The sequence below is a fragment of the Vulpes lagopus genome, chromosome 22 (genome assembly GCF_018345385.1).
Source record: "Vulpes lagopus strain Blue_001 chromosome 22, ASM1834538v1, whole genome shotgun sequence".
Taxonomy (NCBI): domain Eukaryota; kingdom Metazoa; phylum Chordata; class Mammalia; order Carnivora; family Canidae; genus Vulpes; species Vulpes lagopus.
Genome location: NC_054845.1, coordinates 12,350,520 through 12,374,691, shown reverse-complemented (window position 1 = coordinate 12,374,691; position 24,172 = coordinate 12,350,520). Strand labels below are relative to the sequence as shown.

General features: G+C 34.6%; 1 protein-coding gene across 8 annotated transcripts in view; it reads left to right on the top strand.

Moving 5' to 3' along the window:
- RAPH1 (Ras association (RalGDS/AF-6) and pleckstrin homology domains 1) overlaps positions 1-24,172 on the top strand; it is a 111,796-nt gene that overhangs the window by 49,012 nt on the left and 38,612 nt on the right. For 5 of the 8 annotated variants that reach the window (XR_005985051.1, XM_041737428.1, XM_041737422.1 and 2 more), the window contains exons 5-11: positions 3,966-4,046; positions 8,947-9,021; positions 17,764-17,841; positions 18,321-18,480; positions 20,444-20,565; positions 21,743-21,808; positions 23,352-23,495. Coding sequence is in view for 7 of the 8 variants with exons in the window: in XM_041737428.1 (XP_041593362.1) it covers positions 3,966-4,046; positions 8,947-9,021; positions 17,764-17,841; positions 18,321-18,480; positions 20,444-20,565; positions 21,743-21,808; positions 23,352-23,495 (726 nt within the window). In the remaining variant the exon portion in view is untranslated. The remainder of the gene's footprint in view (positions 1-3,965; positions 4,047-8,946; positions 9,022-17,763; positions 17,842-18,320; positions 18,481-20,443; positions 20,566-21,742; positions 21,809-23,351; positions 23,496-24,172) is intronic. The other 3 variants (XM_041737424.1, XM_041737423.1, XM_041737426.1) reach the window with 3 other exon arrangements.

Genomic DNA, 24,172 nt, shown 5'->3' with positions numbered 1-24,172 from the left:
CAGCCTTTTGGTCTGAAGTATTAACTCAGTGGGAGCACAGGGCTTTCTAAACCTTAAGAGGCCTATATATCTAAAAAGATTAGGATTATTAATTGACTTCTCAAATTATTGCAGCTACATTTCTCTTAAAATCCTAATGGCTCCGTTGCTACACTTTACTGAGATTTATTCCAATGTACCCACTTGGTATATAATTCCAGATGTCCCAGCGTGGTGAGGTTAATAAATAGCAGAAAGAACAGGTATCAAGTGAAAGAAGAGGTGAAGATTTGGTGAAAACCAGGGTGAAAGTCTAGTTCCTACTCATACTTTTCAAACATGCTACCCCAGTCAACATTGGCATATATGCTCTGATTCTTGTTTTGTGTATTACTTAGGAATCTATGTAATTTTTCATCTCTGAAGAAGTAAAAAAGCATCTTTATTTGATTTTAGGTCTGTCTTGGATTTCTTTTTAATGTTGTGTTATGGAGGGCTGGTAGAGGACCTTTTTTGAATAAGAATAGAAATGTATTCATCTTTAAAAAAATGAATAAGGACTATAAAATGTAGAAGAAATAATTTAAAAAGAATTCAGACATTTACTGGCTATATATAATGGCTAGTAAAAGGAGAGGAATAGAAGAGGGAGAAAAATAGAAAAATAATAGCCCCTACTCTATTGAGTACTTATTCTGTTGTTGGGCATTGTGCTTAACAACATACTGAATCTGCACAGTGCCTCATGGAATAGATATTATTATCTCCATTTTCACAATGGAAGAAACTGAAGCAAATTTAGTTCCCCAGGGATTTGAACCCAGATAGTCTGGTTGGTTGTAGAGTTCATACTGCAGTACCATGCTGTTTCATCACAGCATTGAAAGAGAATCAGGACAAGGCTAGACTGGCCAATGCTCTTAGATCCAGACCTAGAGACAGAACTGCAAGGGCAGAAGATTTATGCAGTAACATCCCCATCTTGTGGTGTTTTAGTATATTCTGCATGTGTTGTTTATATATATATTTATATATATTAGATTTTATTTATTGTGTTTTAGTATATTCTGCATGTATTGTTTATATATATATATTAGATTTTATTTATTTATTCATGAGAGACACAGAGAGAGAAAGAGGCAGAGGGAGAAGCAGGCACCACACAAGGAGCCTGATGTGGGATTCGATCCTAGGTCTCCAGGATCAGGCCCCGGGCTGAAGGCAGCGCTAAACCATTGAGCCACCCGGCTGCCCGTATTGTTAAAATTCAACAACTCTAAACCGGTTCTAATTTAAATGAATTGAAGCTTAAATGAAATTCAGGTGAAGGTTGGTGGCTTCCCACTTTTGTAATAGTAATATTATTCACTTAATTCTTTCGGCAACTTTTGGAGAAAATGGTGTTATCCCTCCATTTTACATGTGAGGGAAACGGGGTTAAATAGTAAGCCTAGAATCACATTGGCAGTAAATGGCTGAGCCTGAGGCTCAAACTCAGTCACCCCAGCTCCAGGGTCCATATTTTATACCATCAATGTTCATTTTTAATATTTATGAAAAAATGCAGACATGTCAGTAAAAGATGAATGTAAATCTGTTTTACTGAAACAGTAATGTGTGTTCACAGACCTCCACATAATTTTTCTAGTTGTAGTCTAAGGTATTAGTTATCAAAAGTAAGTGTTTTATTTTGTTCTTTGGGATAAGGCCATTTCTTGATTATGGTTTGGCTTCTCTGTGAGATCAGTGCTTTTCTATACACCTGCCATCCCCTGCCCCCTGCAGCAGCACAAGATTCTGGCTTGTAAGTAGTACTCCATTCTAACATGGTACAGATTCAATTCAAGAAAATGATGATCCGTAACTAACTTTGTGGAGATTTTTGGAGTTTTTGAGGGATTGTTGGAGAATTTGATAGCTTGATAGCAAACAAAATTCTTTGGACCTGAACATGTTTAGAGCAAAATTGATGTACAGAATTGACCTCCAGATTCATTTTTGAGGTAAAAATTAGATTTGGTGAGCTTTTTATAGAAAAGTATGTAAATATTTTGTGGAAATGGAACCTAATAGTGAAAAACTGTTTAATGTTTAAGCATCCGTAATCCCTTTCTAACTTTAATAATGTAACCACATTTAATCTTTGCACATGTACTATTTCTACTGTTTTTGTCACTTTGCCTACATATATTCATTTTTGGTGAGGATGTGTTGAATTTTAATAACTCATGTTCCATCATACTGTTTAATAACGGTATATTGGCGTCATCTTTTTTGAACACTTCGATTTATATACTTAAAAAATTAACCAATGAGTATTTAGAAATATGGGAACTTGCATGAGACTGAATTTACAGAGAAGAAATTTTAAACTTTTTGTTTTGAAATAGTATGAAACTTTCAAAAACTGAAGAATAGTACAAAGAACTCATTACTCAGATTCACTAATTTTTAGCATTTTGCAACATTTGCTTTATTGTTCTTTATATATGTGTGTGTGTGTGTATGTGTGTATTTTTTTTCCTGAACCATTTAGAGTTGGTTATATTTGTCATGCCCCTGTAGCCTTTAATACTTCAGTTTTTATTTCCCAAGAATGAGGATATTGACAATATAGATTTGATAGGCCTCCCATTGATATAGTGATTGACACAGTGCTATAGAATATATTTAAGAAGGTAATGTAGAGAAGGCAAAGCGAAATCAGTCTTGATCTGGGCAAGCTTATGGCTCTGGTATGAAGTTCAAGAAGAAATAGTTATTCACGGGATGCCTGGGTGGCTCAGCGGTTGAGCGTCTGCCTTGTGTTCAGGGTGTGATCCCAGGGTCCTGGGATTGAGTCCCAGATCAGGCTCCCTGCATTGGAGCCTGCTTCTCCCTCTGCCTGTGTCTGCCTCTCTCTGTGTGTGTCTCTCATGAATAAATAAGTAAAATCTTAAAAAGAAATAGGTATTCACACATGCCATAAATATTTGAGTGCCTAGGCGTTGCACTGGGCTGTAAGGGATAAAACTATGAACATAATACACATGTCCTTATGAGGTTATAATTTATAGTGTGAGGAGAGGGTGTCAACACAGACAACCAATTTCGATTTCAGTATAATATGATGAGTGCTATGATAGGAAAGACAGAAAACCTCAATTAAAGGTCATTGATGACTTTGAGAATGAATTACAGAATGCATTACAACTCAAAGGATGCAGACTTGGAGATGAAAGATAGATACTAAATTGTGGAAAATTGAGGGATAAGTGGAGGGTGGTACACTGTAGCTGAATTCAGGAAATTTGGCAGTGAAAAGGAGAAAACACTAGCTTAACAAGAAGTGTGTGCCCAGAAGTATTGAATATTTTTCTGTCCTTCCCACTCCCAATAGACTGGATTAGTTGAGTATCAGATTGAGAATGGGAGGGAATGAGTGGGATCTAGGACATGCTTAACTTTAGAGGGGAATACATAACTTACTCATATAGAAATGGAAAGAAGGATGAGGATGGGGTGTTGTAGTTACAGGATACATTTTAGTGATGAAAAGCCTTTTGATGGACATCATGTTCTTAGTAACGCGAAGTGAGGTCATATGAAGAGGTAGGAGGGTGAAACTAGAAGCTTGACCAACTTGGAAACTATTTAGAATGAGCTTAAAAGGAATGACTTAGGGAGTGAGGGGAAAAGAGTAATAATAGTACTGACAAACAGCAGTCAGGGCCCAGTTGAAGCAGGAATTGATATTGGAATTGTTTTTCTCCCATAGATTTCTGCTGTCAAGAAGTAGTGAGGTTAACTTAAGGGTAGGTTAGAGTTAGGATCATCTGGTTCTTTTTTATTTTTGCATAATATAATGAAAGATGCATGCAACTTTTCATTACTGTTTTGTTTCAACAATTCATTTCAGTGATCTTTTTCTCTTCCTGCATGATAGTGAGACTGGCCCTTTTCCACCTCCTTTACCTATCATTTTCTTCCTTCCTGCATTTTCACAGCATGCTATTTCTCTGAGATGTTCCAGCAAGCAGGCCAAGCATCATATTGACTTCACAGAAGAACAGGCTGAGCTGACACCTGTAAGTTCTGTAAACATGTCCATGGGACTACTTAAATAGCAGTGAAGAAGAATGCATTCTTTAGAACTCCTGATGATGAAACCTGGTCATATACCTGTTTTTTTTTTTTTTTCTAACAAAAATTAAACCAGTGTAAAAAATAAATGAGCAGAAAACAAATGAGCAACTATATGATACAGTACGATTGAATATTAATACTTATGGTAAGATTATGTAGGTGGTAGCATACCTGATGTATCAAAATCTAAAACCACATGCTTTCTTTTCTATTCTGAAGCTAAGGGCTTTTGTAAATTTCTTAGGATACTAACAAATTTAGCTATTCTTCAGAATGGAGTTATCAAGTAGATTAACTCTTCTGTTCTCATGCTTCACTGAAAACCTAATTTCTTCCTTCAAAAATGTATCCTCTGGTCAGTGGTTGACAAATCTGGATTCTTCGGAGCTGTGCTGTTGCTTATAGTAAGCCCTAACCACATATGGCTATTGAGGACTTGAAAGGTGGTTAATCCAAATTGAGATGTGCTATAAAGATAAAATGTAGAATGAATTTCAAAGAGTGTAATTAAAAATATAAATATATCATTAATACTTTTTTATTGATTATTTTGTGAAATTATACTGTTTGGGATATTTTCAGGTAAACAAAAGATACTAATGTTTTATTTTGGCATTTTCTTTTTAATATGGTTAGTAGAAAATTTTATATTTGTGGCTTGTGTTATATTCAGTTGGACAGTGCTGCTTCAGAATAATCTATAAAGCATAAAAACCCCCCGAGGTCCTGACCCCCACCCAGCTGAATCTGATTCCCTCTGATCCTACCTTCCCTTCCTTTGCCTGGTAATAACCCAGTAACCCAGTGAATTGATTTCACAGTGTAATGGGTCATATCCGGTATGTGAAAAACACATTTCTTACCTCACCTTCAGCCCCTCCCTTACACTCTCAAGCATCAGCCATGTTTACTTTAACATTTGCATTGTCATCTGCTTGTTTAGTTCCTAATCCTTTCAGTCCTGATACCCCCATTTTATAACATAATTTAAATCACTAGTTTTGTCCCAAATGAAATTCATAGATAGTCTAACCTACCTACATATTTTTTAAAAATGAATTTAATGCTCTAATACCCATGATGAAGGAGAATAATCAAAAAGTAATTTAAATATAATATATTTCAGTTTTTAAATGTTTGGCCACCACTGCAGTAAAAGACACAATGACATAATCATATACCCACTTATAAGACAAGTGAAAAGATCAGAAGTCATTTTTTACAGGAAAGAGAAAGCAGAAATGTGGGTGGAAATAAAACATTTTGTGACAAATACTGGCAGACAAAACATATCTGTATATGGTAATAGAAAAAGAAAATAGCCTTAACTGAAGTAGGTATAATGTGCTGAGACAATTTATAGAAATTTGTTTGAAAAAGAAAATGGTGAAATATGAAATTTTACAAATGAGTCATATAATTGTTTTTGGTTTTTTTTTTTTTTTTTTTTTTTTTTAGATTTTATTTTTTTGAGAGAAAGGGAGAGCATGGTGGGGGGAGGCAAAGAGGGAAGGGTCAGAGGGAGAAGCAGACTTCCCTCTGAGTAGGGAGCCTGAGATCATGACCTGACCCAAAGGCAGCCACTTAAACCAACTGAGCCACCCAGGTGCCCAAGTCTTATGTATAATTGTAATAAAACCATTCCCTAACTTATAATTTTGGATGAGGCAGTGATAAAATGATATTTATTTTTACAGTATATATTTCTCATTGTGCTGTAACTATTTTATATAAGACATAATAATGTGCATTATTTTTAAGTAGTCTTTATTAATGAAACTCAAATTCTTGCATTTCATGTCTTTTCATTAATTTAATAGTATTTATTAATTCTGTGAAAAGGAATTCCAAATGTCTCCTGTCATTTACTTGCATGTAACAGAATGCACATTGATACTGCCAGTTTTGGTATTGGCAGCTCTTCAGGCTGGTTTTCCATTGGTGAAATGATTTTCCAACATAATGAATAACTTGGTAAATTCTGGACAAAAGAAATTGTAGGCTTCTCTCAATTTGTTTTATAGGGTAATGGCATTCTCAGAAGAGTCACTGAATATTAAAATCATACAGAGGGCACCTGGGTGGCTTGAGCATCTGCCTCTGGCTCAGGTTATGATCCCGGGATCCTAGGATCAAGTCCCACATCTAGCTCCCTGTGGGGAGCCTGCTTCTCCCTCTGCCCATGTCTCCGCCTCTCTCTGTGTGTCTCTCATGAATAAAAAAAAAAAAATCTTAAAAAAATAAAATAAAATCATACAGAAATACATTGTATTTAAGATACATCATATATGTAAAATGGAGTTAGGTTCTAAGCCCAGATTGTTATGAACAGCATTTCCCATTTATGTGATTTTTCATATGAAGACAATAAAAGTTCATGTGTGATGTGGGACTTTTGCTGCTTCTTATACATCTTCCAGGACTCTAAGCTTTTTCAGAAATACTTTCCCTGAGCCCCTGATTCTGTCTTAAGTACTGTACCTCCTACTTGCTTCTATACCACTTGACACATTGTATTATAGATGTCAGTTAATCTCCCTGTTAGACTCTAAACTTTGTGAGAGTAAGAAATGCCTATCCTGGTCACCTTTACATCCCCAGTGCCTTGTATGGTTCCAGGCTCAAAGTTGAAACCTAATAAATAATTGAAAAAATAAAGTGGAAAATGGAAGAGAGAAAGAAAATAAGCTAATAAACCAGTGAAGTGGATTAAAAATAAGCCACAAACTTCATGTTGTTAGTAGTGAGTGAAAGAAAATGCAAGAAGGCCCTATTTAAATGAAGTGATACGCATTTTTATTATCAGCAACATGTACCAAGACAGAAGGCTGATTTAAGGATATGCCCAAAGCAATGTCCTTTGCTTTTTCTCAGTCCTCCAACTGCATACCACTCTTCTCACTCCTCTTGTATCTTTCTCCAGTAACAAATTATCCCAACGCCTTGGCCCCCTTTCTGAGGAATTCTAGAGCAACATATGACTGGCACCATTAGGGGACAATAGATAAAGTAAGGTATTTATTGAAAGAAGTAGTTTGCTTCTAATGTTTTCTAAGTTTTCATTTTTCTGCTGCAAATACTTATAGTTTAGATAGAGGAAACATGCAGGCCTGGCTTCCCTCCCTGCTAATGAGTAAGCAGTGAATAGCTCTACCTGACTGTCCCACACAAGTTATTGTCGCATCCAGCTATTGTTTGTGGTCTTTATTTTTTTTTTTTTAGATGTGGATTATTTTTGATACACTAGCGATAGTAATTTAATGATTATCTTCCTTTTATTTTAGGCTTTCAATATTTTTGAATGGATAACTTCTGAGTCTTTAAACAAATACAGTTAGATATCATTGTTTCTTACTGATCAGATCACAGATTTTTTTTTTTCAGTGATTTGAATGAAGTGTTGAGGTGAATTGAGTTTGAGGATGAATTGAGTAAATCTTGTAAGATTTTTAAGTTTAAACTTGAATTTAATCTCTGGTATTACATATACCAAAAAGTTTGTTTTCATGGCATGAAGCAGATTTATTTTTTTTTAATTTGTAATATAATTATCTGAATTTAGGTATTCTACTTATTTGGGGGAATCTTTTTCTGAGAAACTAATCTTTGCGTAAGATAAAGGAAATAGGAGTAGGTTTTTTAGAAATTATTTTCTATGTATTTTACCTAAATGTATAAGGAGTTTCTTTCCAAAGGACTTTTTTCTCAAGAACAACTTTAGGGTGGGGGGAGCAGGGAAGGAAAGAGAGTCCCAAACAGACTCAACACTGAGCACAGAGCTCCTTTGCAAGGCTTGATCCCATGACCCTGAGATCAGCCAAAACCAAGAATGGGACACTCAACCAACTGTAGCACTCATATGCACCCTGCCAATATATTGTTTTAAATGATGATTAGTAAAAAAAAAAAAAAAAAATTAAATGATGATTAGTAATTACATAGCATTAAAAAAATAAGTGCTAATTCAGAATTACTTAGGGATAAGCAAGTCTGAATTACATTTATATGGAAACAGCTATAATTTATATGAGTATAAATACAATTGCATAAACTTACCTTGAATGTGTTACTAAAAAGTTAATAAGAGGGAAAAGGATAGTTAGGGCCTTGATTATTCACAAATCATTTTCATGAAAATAAATTAATTGCTTGAATTTAATCAATTTTTAAAGGAACCAATTTCTTAAATGTTCTGTTCATGTCCTTTGTTTGCTATGTAAGTCCTTTACCATGTAATACAGTCTTACTGGTATTCTGATATAATGAGTGAATTAATAAGATTTTACTGAAAACAAGTGATATCCATTAGGCAAAATATTTATGGACCTTTTTTTCTCAGTGTGGCTATCATTGAATTGATCAGATACTTGCAGAGTTTTTTTAAAAGTTTTTAAAAGTCTTATTCTGTTTTCACAAGAATATACTAGTCCTAAAGCTATATAGGTCTTTATAGCCTTTAACAAAGGGAAGGAATATGTTTAGTCATTGGTCTTCAACACCTGTTTATCTGTACTGTGCGCACAGCATTCACAAACATTGCTCTAGAAGACAGGCTGGCTCTGTGATCTGTGCAGTGCATGATCCATTTTCACAGAGTGAAGGACTGGCAGGAGTCAGCTAGGGCATGCCTACTGGTATAGATGGTGTCTGCCTTCCCATCTTTTTTTTTTTTTTTTTTTTTTTTTTTTTTTTAAGTTTTCTTGTGGACACATTTCACTGTAGGAAAAAGACATGAGATTAATGATAGAGAATCATTATTTGTCTACTTTATATTTTAAACACATAAAACCTCCACTGACTTCTGTTGCCTTTTTTGTTTTTCTCTCTCTTTTTCTGCACAAGCACTCCTATCTGGACAGGGAAACCTCCCTTCTTCTGAGAAACATTGCAGGAAAACCTTCTCATTTGCTGACCAAGGTGATACTTCTTCTTTCCACCTGCATGTAAATATTTAATTGTCTTTCAGGTAGAATATAATTTCTGGTTTTGATTGTGCTCTCAGATGTCTCAGATTGTGCTTTCTTATTTCAGCATCTTTGTTGTTAATAGTTTTTTTTCTCTCTTAACTGAAGGTAATTGTTTACTGATCTTAATGACTTAAGATATAATGACTTAATATTCTACTCTCAATAACAGAAAATATTGTAAATGCCTGACCATCTTCCCAAGTATGTTACACTTTTTCTAGTTTAACATTTTACTTCATTTTAAAGTCTGAAAACATTGCTTTAGCTTTAACTTTTATTAGTAGTGGTTATCCATGCTGTTTCTTCAGCAAATTTTGTTTTCTAATTCTTGTTTATATTACAAACATCTTGCTAATTAAAACATTTATTTATATAAACAATCTTATTTTACATTAGCTTAATCAAATTGTAAAAGAAGGCTGCAATTTTAATTTCTCATTTCTCCTCAGAATGGTTTGAATTGGTCCAACTGGATTTTCATTGGGCTAATATTTTACATCAATTTAAAATCCTTATGTATTGTCACTGTTTACTAAGAAATAACAGAATAGGGAAGCTGAATAGATTTTTGACCGATTTTCAAGTCATGTTTTTATTTCATTATCTATTGTCACTGTTAACTAAGAAAGAATAGGGAAGCTGAATAGATTTTGACCTCAAGTCATGTTTTTATTTCATTATCTTATTTAAATAATGTTAAATTCAAGAATATCAGATGTCATTATAGTTTCTTGTGAATATGATGGTGATTATGGGTAAGTTATTGTGTCTGAGGTTTTTTTTTTTAAAAGTTATTACTTAACCTTATAAACTTGTAGAAGAGGGTAATAAGGCTATAATTAAAATCTCCCTGAGAAGTAGCTCAAAGAGAAGACCCAAGAGACATTGAAACCCTTTCTCTTGCTTGAGTTTCTCTTTAGAGTAGACCTAGGAATAGAGTAGTGCTTAAGATCAGGGAAATGTAGAAGTCTAGGTGGGCAATAGCCGTATTATACTTTATAAAAATAGCAGAGTTCTTTCCTTTTCCTCAGCTTGTCCTCTGTTTACTCTCTCTTTCCCTGGAATCCACACTCATAACTTCAAAAAGGATCTCTGTTCTAGATCAGATCTCTTTACCTAAGAGTAACATATGTCCAGGCTGCTGTCAGGTATTTCTTGGAAGATAACCAGCATTTTACCAGCACCTCCAGTCCCACAGATCTTTAGCTTCCATACCCATACTCACCCTGGGGCCTTACAATTCATATCCTCCTTGTGACATTGCTGTTTCTGCTCAGAATGCTGTTACTCTCCTGGTTACCCAGATGTGAGCACTCTACCACCCAAGGTGCCGTTCTTCTCAGTTATTATCTTAAAGCTCCAGTGAAGAATCTGCAGGATTAAGTTCACCCATCCATTTAGTTCCCATTGCCACTGCCCTAAAATAGGCTCTTAATCTGTTATCAAAGCTACCACACTTGTCTCTTCATTCTTGCCTCTCCTTCCTCCGGTCCATTTTGTACACTGCTCTCAGATGTAACAGCTTACCATTTCCATTGTTTGTTTATTGAACAAATATTTGTTGAGTCAAATACTATCCTGGAGCTGGGACATAACTTTGTATAAAATGGATATATCCCCCTACCCTCAGGGCTCACAGTCTACTTAGGAAGGTAGATAAAAAATATTAATGGGCAAGTATAAACAAATTCTAAATCATGTTAAATGCCATGGAGGAAGCAAAGTAAAGCATTAGAGCAATACTAGGGAGAATCTTGGGGGTACATTTCCTTTAGATGGTAAGATCAGAAAAGGCCCTTCTAAGGGGGCAACATTTAACCTAAAGATTGAAGTATGAAAAGCCAGCTTAAAGGTGAAGTTTAGTGCTCCATATAGATAGGCCCAGGGAGAAGAGTTTAGCAGGTTTGAGAAGCTGAAGAGAAGCTATGTTGCAGGAGCCACAGTAGTTGAATGAAGATAGGAGTGAATGTCTTGAGTTTGGAGAAGCAGGCAGGAACCAGATTATTCAAGGCATGCTAAGGAGTTTGTATTTTTTTCTAAATGCAGTGGCAAGTCATTAAAGAGAATAACTTCATCCATTTAGCAGATGTTTACTGAATACTACCATGTTCACAACCCTGGAGATACTGCAGTTCCTACCACAGGGAGAGAGCTATTCTTTGCAAGTTATGGATAAATGCAGCCAGTAACTTCTCATCTCCCTGTACCCAAGAAAGAGACAGTGATATCAACTACAGCATCAGAGCCATCTCTGCTTGGATCAGCTCTTCTCCCATGACTGGAATTGGGAGAAGAGTTGGAATTGCTGGTGTATGTAACCAACATCTGGCTCCAGCTACCTCCTACATACTACTCTGCTTACATACAAGAAATTTGAGCAGGACTGTGATTCAGTAGCACAGAATGTAAACATTTAGGTTGGAATGGGGTGTGGAGTCAAGGAGGTAGCAGAAATTCCTAACTTGAGCTGCAGGAGCCTTTCAATGTCGGTGTCCTCAATCCCGGAGCACTTGGCTGTTTTGAAACTAAAATGGGTTTACACGTCTTGTGTGCCACCTGTGTGGCAGTCTGGCTCCCCTTACCCAAAAAAGCATAGTGCCTCATATACACTTGTCCAAACTAGGATATTGTAACACCTAGTAGTTAGGACACAGTAGAATGAGCATAGTAGCACTGTGTTTAAGGCCAAGGCAGCAGCCAAAAGAGTGTTTTGGGTTTTTTTGGTTTTTTTTTTTCCATCATAAATTTAGTTGTCACTGAACCACTATTAATGAAATAACTAGCCCACATACAGCTCTGAGCTGGGAACCTCTGCAAAAACAATACCAAACAGTTTCTTCTAGGAATGGCATTAGTACCGTAAAAGGGTGCCACGGGCAAAGGACATATTGTTGATCTGTTTCCCTTAAATCTCTGGGAACTATTCTGAATGTCTTCCCTGGCTCTTTATCTAACAGTGCGTTTTTTTCACTCTTTACTCCTCTACCCTGCTTTATTTTTTAAGATGGGACTTATCCCAGACTGACTTACCACACATCTATTTCTTTATGGTCTTGTCTCTTATTAAATGTAAGCTCCTTGAAAGCAGGTACCCTGTACCCTCTACCCCATATACCCTGCCCTTAGTCCCAAGCCTACATAGTCTCCCCAAACATCTGTCACAGAATGGTCCTTTAGTGACCTTCAAGGACTGTTGTACTGTTGACCACCATTTTCTGTGCTTCAGAAAAGTTATAAAAGTGCTCTTATGTTACCGTCTTTCATTTTTGACAGTTTTTATTTACTGTTATCCCTTAAGTTTGTGCTATAACCCTTATGAACAAAAGGAACTGTGACACAGTGGAGAGAGCACGTGGTAAGTCATTTGGTAACTGCCTGTATGATTTTAGAAAGATTAGTCTTTCTGGGCCTTAGTTAATCAGCACAGTGTATGTGATAATGATATTGGCCTTGCATTATTAAGAATTAAATGAGATACCGTGTGTAACACACCTCAAAGTGTGTGGCAAATTTTAGGTTCATTTGATGTTAGTTTTCTTCTCCATGAGATGCTACCAATGTCATGATTTCTTCAGGAAAGTGAAGTAGTTGTTACTATTATTATTTTGGCCCTAAGTAATTTTATAGGGTAGAGTATTTCATGGACAGTGAACTATTTACCACTCCAGGTTTTCTCTGAACGTTTTTAAATTTATATAAATTTAAACAAATTTGTTGTAAAATGTGAAAGAACCTAAATCTCAAAGAAACTGCAACTTTTTAGCCCATTAATTTTAACTGGATTTGTTTTGAACTTACAAAGTCTTAATTTCTTAGTTGAAGGAATTCACTAGCCATCTCTTAGCAACTGTCACTCTTTGAGTATTCTAAGTTTTACACTCATGAGAATGCTTTAACACTTTGTAACCACAGCATTGGCTTTCATTTAATCATAAGATCTTCACCGAGTTTTTGTTCTTTATGTAAATTTGAGGAGGCTTGGCATTTGACGGTTATTGATAGCCGCACAGGAGTTTTTCAGGTAGAAAATGGGTTGTCTTTTGCTCTTTTAAAAGACAGGGTAGAAGAGAAAGTTGTTATATGTGTGAGATATCTTTTAGTTATGTTGAGGATGGCTGTGGGACAAACAACATGAAGAAAGGGACAGTCAAAAGATAAGAGGACAGAAGGCTTAAGACCTGAGGTTGTCTGCATTAGCAAAAAGAAGAGAACAAGAAATGAATAAAGCTTTGTTCTTTGTACTGAAGTTGGGCTGCATTGAATATAGACTTGCATTGCCTTTATAAATAAGCTACCGGATGTCTTCTTACTATATAGTCTAAACACATCAGCAAAGACTTATTGATCTTTTCTGTACTGTGCACTTTATGAGCTTAAAACAGTTTCTTCCTCTCCTAGGTTGTGATGATGAAAAGTAAAGCTATGGGTATATCTACCATGGTAATGTAGGTAAAAATTAAACTTTCTGAGGAAGAGGTTATCCATAGGAAACATAAAATACTATGAATCTTGCAATTTGATATATTTTTATTTTCAGTTTTGCTCCAGTGATGATATTCAGCCTCTTAAAGTAAGAGGCATCTTGATCAGTTGTTTCTTCAGAAAGCTTCTAGCAAGGATCATCCTTGTTAATAAACTGGAGGAGAATAAAACTGCCTAGGTTGAAATTAGGCACATAGCTCTTAAATTTGAATTTGATAGTTTTAAAACAGAGCAATTTATGTAGTTATTAAAGAGTAGTATTTTGAGCAATGGAAGTACTAAGTTTGGATGTTAAGATAGCCTTAAAGTTAGATGCTTTACATAAAGATGGTTTTTTAATTGATGGCTAGGAAATCTATTTGTTTAATGTATGTTAAATGGTTGCTCTGAATCTCGTTTCTTTAATCATTTCTTCCAGTGTGTCAACATTTTTCCTGTTAGCCTGTGAACAGAAACTTAATCTTAGAATTGAATGACTTTTTGTATCAGTCCTTTAAAAGATAGCACTGGCTGTATTCTTTTGTATTTGGCAAATAGTATTATACTAAAATAGGAGTATGAAAATACTATTTTTATATTTATAATGAATATTAGAATGTAATATTTAAATTTGTATATTCCTTTCTAAAATAAGCTTTTTTTAAAAGAGTGGTTTTAGATTCACAGTAAAATTGAGGAAAAGGTACAAAGATTTTCCATATACTACCTGCCCCTACACATGTATAGCCTCCCTATAGTCAGTATCCCCCACCAGAGTGGCACATTTGGTACAACTGATGAGCTTTGGTTGACACATCATTATCACCCAGAATCCACAGTTTACATTAGGGTTCCCTCTTGGTGTTGTACATTCCGTGGATTTGAACGAATGTGTAATGACATGTATCTACCATTGTAGTATCATACAGAATAGCTTTACTCCTACAAAAGTGCTATGTTCCATCTATTCATTCCTTTCTCTCCCCAACCCCAGGCAATCACTAATCTTTTTACTGTCTCCATAGTTCTGCCTTTTTCAGAATGTCATACAGTATGCAGCCTTTTAGATTGACTTCGTTCACTTAGTAATATGCATTTAAGTTTCCTCAATGTCTTTTCATGGCCTAATCATTTCTTTTTAGCCCTGAGTAATATTGTCTAGATGTAGCACATTTTATCCATTCACCTACTTAGAAACAGGTTGTTTCCAAGTGTTAGCAATTATAGATAATACTGCTAGAAGCACTTAGAAACAGGTTGTTTCCAAGTGTTAGCAATTGTAGATAATACTGCTAGAAGCATTTGTGTGCAGATTTTTGGGTGGAGGTAAGTTTTTACCTCATTTATGTAGATATTAAGGAGCATGATTACTGAATCATATTGTAAGAGAATGTTTAGATTTATAAGAAACCAACAAACTATTTTCCAAAGTGGCTGTACCATTTTCCATTCCCACCAGCAATGTATATGAGTTCTTTTTGATCCATTACTTCATCAGCATTTGATGTTTTCAGTGTTTAGGTTTTGGGCCATTTTAATAGGTTGTATAACCTGGTATCTTGTTTTAATTTGGTGTTCCCTAAAGACATATGATATTGAGTATCTTTTCATGGGCTTATTTGCTGTCTCTGTATCTTTCTTTGGTAAATTCTCTGTTCATGTCTTTTACCCATTTTTTTAATTGGAATGCTCATTTTCTTGAGTTTTATGTATTTTATTTCATTTTATTTTTGAGTTTTATATATTTTAGATAAATAGTCCTTTATCAGATGTCTGATAAATTGCAAATATGTGCCTGATAAATTGCAAATATTTCCTCCTAGTCTGTGTCTTGTCTTATTCTCTTGAATATTCTTTTTGCCTTCAAAATGTTTTTTTGGCTTTTGGGACAATTTTTTTAACTTCTGCTGAATAATTATAATGTTATAAAAAAAATTAGCCTTTCAGAAGTTCATGTTTATATTCCAAATACACAAAACACTGATTTTACCTATCAATCTTTACTCATCAGACTTTGAGATTTAAGTTTGCTTTTCAGAGACATGAAGTAAAACTTGCAAATATGCTTTGGTAAATTTTTCTTCTCTGTAGTAGGCATTCATAATAATACATAAGATATGGCAAATGAGCCATGAGAAACAGAAGATAATTATCCCATTGAAAAAAAATTCATAAAACTCCTGCTTCCCTCTTTCTTTACAAAAAAAAAAAAAAACCTGTTAAATAACTGGTTTCATAAAACCACTGGGAAATGCTAATATTCAAAATTCATTTCTAGAGTAGTGCTAGATTCATCAGAAACACAGGGTTTGGTAATTTAACTAATAATGATTTGTTTCTCTAAGAAACAATTCTAGTAACTGGGAGTTTTAATGAGAGTAGTGTAGTTTCCTTATTGTATAGCATGCATTTAAAAAAAATCTTTAAAATAATTAGGCAATGCCTAATTAGGGATGCCTGGGTGGCTTAGCGGTTGAGCAAGTCTGCCTTTGGCTCAGGGCATGATCCCAGGGCCGGGAATCAAGTCCCACATTGGGCTCCCTGCGAGGAGCCTGCTTCTCCCTCTGCCTATGTCTCTGCCTCTGTGTGTGTGTGTGTCTCATGAATAAATAAATAGAATCTTCTAAGTCTTCTAAAAAAATAAAATAATCAGGTAACATATTTTACAATTATTTATTTGCATAAAAGGGGATACAGTTATTTAATCTTTTAATCAAATGAATATATCTATAATTGTCTATGAATCAAGTCTTCTTTTACCCCCTCCATTGTTAAAATAAAGTTCTTTGTTCTCAGTTTAATTGGGTTTACAAAAAAAAAAAAAAATTGGGTTTACAGATAGTATTTCCACACCTTGGTTATTATGTCAATTCACTGGCTCCTTTCATTGAAAAGGATCCGATTTCTAGCAAACAAGCCTATTGTCTTCTCTTAACTACTCTTTTCTCTGTTGTACAGAGTAGCAACTACTAAGCTTGAAATGGGGGAAGATTTAGTATGAAATGGAAAGAGAACAGTTCAGAAACAAGAAAGCCAGCAGAATTTAGGAGAACAGGGACCAAATCTCTTAAATGAATTGAAGTTTCATTTTTGTTTTTGGCTCAGGAAGCTTTAGCTATTTTGTGAAGAATAACACATGGTTTGTGGTTTTTAATCATAATCCAGAGCAGATAAAGTTGGCTAATATAACTAGGTCCTTCTTTTGTTTTAAGTCTTCTATTGAATATAGGAATATATAAGATGGCAGTGTATATTTTTCTTAGATATTTTCCGGAGTAACCAAAAACTTAGAAAGTAATCCTTCATAAGCGAAGATTTACTTACATGAGTTTTTCTCAACTGGAGGTTAAGGCTACAGTGTACAATGGCCTATTGCTGGAAAATACAAGTAAGTACTGGTATTATAGCACTATATGTTATTTTAGGAAAAAATAAATAGAGTAAGTATAGTTATAGTTTTTGATAGTGTTACTATTTATAATCTAAATTTTACAAAGAAGTTACTAGAAATTAAATATTTGGAAAGTTATATTTAGCATTTTAAAAATTTCATCAGTGAATTAATAGAAATAACTATGAGTTTACTGACATGAGACATTGGTTGTATTGTGTGCTTTTCAAAGCATAATGAAACCTAAAGTATAATGCAACTTCCATTTGCATTGATAAATTGATGAGAACATACCTATATTTTTTACTAAGGAGTTTTATGTGGTTGCAAAGAAATAAATTGATACTGTTTTTTGCTGTTTTATGGTGATGATACATTTTCAGTGTAACTGAACAAAACATTAGTATGCAAAAAATTACCCATACTTAGGAGGCAGGCATAAGTTCAGAGTTTTGAGGCATTGTGCAGGTGCGGCAAACTGTACGGCCATCACATAACCCGTTACGCATTCCCTGTTTCTCTTGCCTGGAGCCTGAAATTCTTTTGCTTCGGATTGACAGAATCAAACTCACTAATTTGCTGTATCACAGATTTCTTTTTCTCTAGAAGATGGAATCTGGTCTTGATAAGAGTTCCTGAAGCCTGCATCTTAAAAATGTTCCTTTGTACTATGTCTGTTCTCACTTTTTGAACAGGTTATTTTTAAATGTGCTCTATATAAGTATGTGAAGTTATATTCTTACTGAAATCCAATGGTGGCAACATCCTTAAGATAAAAAGACTTTTCAAAAATTCTCATTATTTTAGCATTCGTTTATCTCCAGTGCTTTGTGTTCACAGGAAGAACAGGCAGCAAAATTGAAAGCTGAGAAGATTAGAGTTGCCCTGGAGAAAATTAAAGAGGCACAAGTGAAAAAGGTGATATTTTGGCTTCTTCCTCGTTTGGGATTTTTTGTAATCAGTTTTTTAAATCAGATTTATAAAGAATTGCCTTGTTTATATAACATACCTTCAAGATACAGAGAGAATGGTATTCTTGATATATTTGTCACATTTTTTTTTGTAGATAAAATGTATTAGAAAGAACTGCTTTAAAAAAAAAAAAAAAAAAAAAAAAAAAAAAAAAAGAAAGAACTGCTTTAAATTCTCCTAAAATAGTAAAACAAAATAGTCTTACTATAATCTTACCTGTTATTATCATTTAAAAAATGCTTTAAATTTGTTTAGGTTATTTGATACCTAGTTTTAGAGTATCTTTCTTGCATAATAAAGTCATTATTTGTGTTTTAATTTATATTTACCTAAGAATGTTACTCAAAACATTACTTGATATTGGAAGAAATTACTAGAATGCCTATTTTTTGGCTTGTATTTACTTTCCTTTTTACCTATTGTAGTTGGTGATTAGAGTCCACATGTCTGACGATAGTTCTAAAACAATGATGGTGGATGAGAGGCAGACAGTGAGACAAGTGCTGGATAACCTAATGGACAAATCCCACTGCGGTTATAGTTTAGACTGGTCGCTGGTAGAAACCATCTCTGAATTACAAATGGGTTAGTAATCTAATTGCTTTATTTACTTTTTAGTTACTATGCAATGCTAACAGTTTTCATGTTAACTAAAGCACTTTGAGTCATCTTTTTCCCCCCTATGTATATGGAGCCTTAGCTTTTTACATTATCTTTTTTCCCCCTCCAAGTATTTGAGATTTCTCTGAATACAAGATTATTTCCAGTTCACTTCAGATCTTCTTATGGCTAAAATAGTTTTTTTTTAAGTAATAAAATGCTTTTTCCTTCAAATAACTGCATAGACACATTTACTAAGACCATTCTATTTATTTGCTTTTGTTTTGAATTCCCTATACCAGCATTTAACTTTTAGGGAAAACATAAAGCCTATCTTTTTTATTTTTAGCTAGATGTACTAAATCTTAGTTTCCTATGATTTGTAGTTAAGTGTGGTGTTTTCTAATTTTAAAAATCCCTCATTTTTTTTTTAATTAACTTTTATTGGTGTTTAATTTACCAACATACAGAAAAACACCCAGTGCTCATCCCGTCAAGTGTCCACCTCAGTGCCCGTCACCCATTCCCCTCCAACACCCGCCCTCCTCCCCTTCCACCACCCCTAGTTCGTTTCCCCGAGTTAGGAGACTTTATGTTCTGTCTCCCTTCCTGATATTTCCCAACATTTCTTTTCCCTTCCTTTATATTCCCTTTCACTATTATTCATATTCCCCAAATGAATGAGAACATACACTGTTTGTCCTTCTCCGATTGACTTATTTAAAAATCCCTCATTTTTAATGCCATCATTGATTCTTTAAAAAGTTTCTAATATTAGTTGTGTGATTTTAGCAATCTGGAAATTGTTATTTTTAACAATTGTTATTTTATACCTAATAAAATAAGGTATATTTGAATCAGTAATCAATTTCAACTTTGTATTTTATTTTAAAAAGTATTTGCATTGGTTTTACTACCTGTATATTTAAATATTTCACAGCAGTTTCCAGAGAAATAAAAATTTAATTATTAACCTTTTTGTCTCAGAATTGCACATACATAGCCCCCAAACTAAACCATAAGTTATTAGTTTATTAGCATGTATAAAATGTATTATTATAATATTATTATATTATTATAATACTCATAACTTTTCTTAGAGAATTACAAAGGTTTGAGTTCATACATGTGGCATGATGGTGTACACAGAACATGTTTAGATGATAATGTTTTTAGTATGTCCATGTCTATAGGTTAATGACCCACATATGTGATATTATATTTTTCTATTACCTTTTATATAGTTGGCTATGGTCTTTTTTTTTTTCTTAAGATTTTATTTATTTATCTGAGAGAGTGGGTGCATGCACATACCCGAGCACTAGCTGGGGTAGGGGCAGAGGGAGAAGCAGATTCCCTGTTGAGCAGGGAATTGGAGGAGGGGCTTGATCCCAGGAGTGTATCATGACGTAGCCAAAGGCAGATGCTTAACTGACTGAGCCACCCAGACACCCTTGGTTTTTTGTTTTTTCAAAGGTAGATAGGAAAAGACTGAAGGCTGAGAAAGATCTAACAGAAGACCTAGATTTTAGTCCTAATTCTTCCATGTAACAACTGTGTGACTTTGTTGAAGTCACTTAACACCGTTGGGCATGTTTATTTGAAAATAGAGGGAAGACCAGATAATTTCTAAGGGCCAAGAGCTATAATGTCAATTAAAATTCTCTGGTTCGGGCAGCCCGGTGGTCCAGCGGTTTAGCACCGCCTGCAGCCCGGGGTGTGATCCCGGAGACCTGGGATCAAGTCCCACATCGGCCTCCTTGCATGGAGCCTGCTTCTCCCTCTGCCTATGTCTCTGCACCCCCCCCCCCCCCGTGTCTCTCATGAATAAATAAAATCTTTAAAAAAAAAATTCTGTGGTTCTGCTTAGAATTACTTCACAAGTTTTATATCTTTGATGCAGTTCTGATCAATACTAACAAAATACTGATATTTTATCTTGGGACAGAGAGAATCTTTGAAGATCATGAAAACTTGGTTGAAAATCTTCTTAATTGGACAAGAGATAGCCAAAACAAGCTTATATTTATGGAACGTATAGAAAAATATGCACTTTTCAAAAACCCACAGGTGAGACCAAATACCTTAGAGAGGTCAGGATTTCTAAATGTTCACCTTATTCTATTACTTTTAAGTTAACAGAGTTAAAAAAAAAAAAAAATGGCAACCACCTGGTTGGAGCATTGCGGTTATAAAATCCCATGGGAGCATTTAATACTGCTCAGGTGGGAAGTCTGCTTGAGCCCAGGTATCAGGCGTCAAAGAGGTTACTAGTCATCCAGAGCCAGATGGGGTGAGCCCTTAGGGCAACAGAAGTAACTCCAGGGAGTTTCTAGATTTCTGTTTTGTCCAGAACTGTTGAGCCCATCTGTTTGCTTCGTGAGCTTCTCATCCATCAAAGAAGTGTACTTCTATTTTTTAGTTCTCTACTTCATTTATCCAGTTCACAATTAATTTTAATATCTTCTTTTTTAATCTAAATACCCTTGATTATAAATGGTTCCACTTTTAATATGTTACCTTGATTTATTTGGCATCTTTATTTATTCCATAATAATATTTGAGTTAGTACTTCTAATACACAAATATTTTATAAAAATCAGGTGAGAGAAAACAACCTCACTGTGAAAAGTAGTAATGATACATAGTAGCAATATTAAGAATATTAAATTCCCTTCAGACAGCTTAATCATGACACATCTTTATTGGATCTTTTTAATGAATAATACACATTTGGGAATACCAATAGATTAGATGATTGCAAAAAAGTTTTTTATAAGACTAATAGAATTCAGATATTAATTGGCAAGTGATATTATGATAGTCTCTGAGAATTGGGGATTTCTTCTTTCAAAGCCAGAACATAGATTAAATTTTCTGCATCTGGATCAGTTAAGCTTAGCATATTTTAAGGAAATCTGCCTTACTCATTGTACTTAATTTGTAAACCTTTCAGGTCCTTTCATTAGTTGTACCGAACATTTGTCAGCTATTGGATGTGGCATCATCTCAGAATTTGGGGAAGGACAATTTATGGAATAATTCAAGATAATGGATAAAGCAGGCGGCCAGCATTAAGCATTTTAGCAATGATGCACATGCACAAGTTAATGTTCAAAGCAGTGTTCCTTTCATTCTAGACAGGTAGACACAGTTGCTATATTTCTAGAAGAAATCATATATGCACCTGTGCCAAGGAAATAATAGGGTGGATTTCTCTCTAACTTTCATTTATTTATTTTTCCAGAATTACCTTCTGGGGAAAAAGGAAACTGCTGAGATGGCAGATAGAAACAAGGAAGTGCTATTGGAGGTATAACTGTTTACTTCCCCCACCCCCTCTCTTCCTGCACGTTATAGTATTAAAATATTAAGCACCTGTTTTGAAGCGCAGTATGCCAATGCTATATATTCATAACGATACATATAACTAGAGAAGCCGGTATTCCTCCATAGACTGAGGGGGAGAGTTCAGCTATGTGAATGTTAGGCCACTAAAGAACCTCTTAAAAATTGTTGTTTTGCCAAGTAATATATTAGTGGACTAAAAGAAGTCATAAGCTGTGAGAAGCAGACAAGTGGGGTAAAAGGCTGGTGGTCAATGAAGGATGTGATTGTGGTACTTTATCTGCTTACCCAGAGAGAAATTTGAGTATAGTTAGTTATTTACAAAATATATCAAGCCTTAGCTTTAAATAACACAAATAATTTTAAAAATCATAAAGATCATTTTAATGTTTTTTAAAATATTTATTTATTTATGATAGTCACACACAGAGAGAGAGAGAGAGAGAGAGAGAGAGAGAGGCAGAGACATAGGCAGAGGGAGAAGCAGGCTCCATGCACCGGGAGCCCGACGTGGGATTTGATCCCGGGTCTCCAGGATCACGCCCTGGGCCAAAGGCAGGCGCCAAACCGCTGCACCACCCAGGGATCCCCATAAAGGTCATTTTAAAAATACACATTCCCTTATTTTAATAAAACAAACTGAAACATAATTCAATTTTTAGCTTTTGGTCCTTTGCTGATTTTAAGAAGTTAATATGTTTGAAAGCCAGAATAAACTCTTATTTAGCAACAGGGCAATTAGGAAGATGAAGATTAGCACTCAGCTTTTCATAGTGATAATAGCTACAATTAAAAATCCTCTTTATAATTCTTGATTCCTCTGTACTTTGGGAAGAGATAAGTTAATTTAGACTTAAAATGTCCTATATTAATATTTAGTGAGGATTTCTGATTTTCTTTTACCAAATACATGTTTGATTTTTAATTATGTTTTTTTTTTTATTATGTTTTTATCTAAGTATGAACATTAGAATTCATAATTTTGAGTTTGTTTACTTACATTCCTTTCAACATGGTTTTAAATATTGAAAGAATAAATGTGCTCTGTTTTAGAATCATACCAATTAATACAGTTTTTAAATTATGAACATTTACTCACTTAGCATGTTGCTTTCTTTTAAAATTTAGTTTGATAGCTAATCTAAATGTGTTCTTAATTTGGAGAAAAATAAAGTCTGATGCTTAACTCTGACACTTTTATTAAATTTACTGTTAACTGTGATGTTTACAGGTGCATTTAAATCCTGTTGTATGTAGCTCAGTTGACAATTCAACTTAGTTTCTTCCAAACAGTGTTGGTGAAAGTATTCAAAATGCCATAGTAGTTTCAAAATGAATCTATATGATGTTTAGAATGGAAAGTTCTAATTGAGGTAAAATTAGCAATGTGGCTTTAATACCAAAGCCATTTTGGTTTAATTTTAGTATCATGAACTTCACAGGGCTAAACACAATTGTTTTCTGAGAATCCAAAGATCACGTCTTTCCAAATCATCTTCTTATTTTAGGAATGTTTTTGTGGAAGTTCTGTAACTGTACCAGAAATTGAAGGAGTCCTGTGGTTGAAAGATGATGGCAAAAAGTCCTGGAAAAAGCGTTACTTTCTTTTGCGAGCATCTGGTATCTACTATGTCCCTAAAGGAAAAGCAAAGGTGTGTCCCTTCTTACTTATGATAGTTGATTTTAATTTATAGGAAGTGTGCTGACAAAATGAATCCATGCTCTGATTTGTTTCAACTCATGTAGGACACACAGAATATGTTTTGCTTTATCTATTGATCTGTTATAAAGAAGAAGAAATCTGGAAGTGGTCACTCTCTGGTCATTCGTTGGGCCCATCTTAGTTTCTCTTGCCACATATGAAATCATACTTTTATGTATCATGTTCAGAACTGTGTCAGAATAGTTTTTGCTTGTTATTGTTTGGGGAGAATAGCTTTCTGGGATTATAAGGCATTTCATTCAGCCTTGCTTGGATAATACACTCATGCTGAGGGCCCACTTGGTAGCTCCACTTCTGTGTTTAGTGGGGGCCAGCACTGTTTTAAACTCCTTAAACCCTTGTCTCATCCAGGTTTTGTCACCCTCCTGAGAGGCATATATTGTTGCCTCTATTTAAGGTAAGGAAACCCTGACTTAAGAATCAATGTACTTGAGATATGCATTATGGGCACTGAACTACATGATATTTTCTTCTTTTTTTTTTCCAGAGTTCTATTATACTATATTATGTTTAATGTACTATATTTAGAGTCTCCTTAAAATGCTACCCTTTCTAAGCAAGTCTGTGTTCATTGTGAATGGCAGACAGTAAGTGAAATGGACTGCC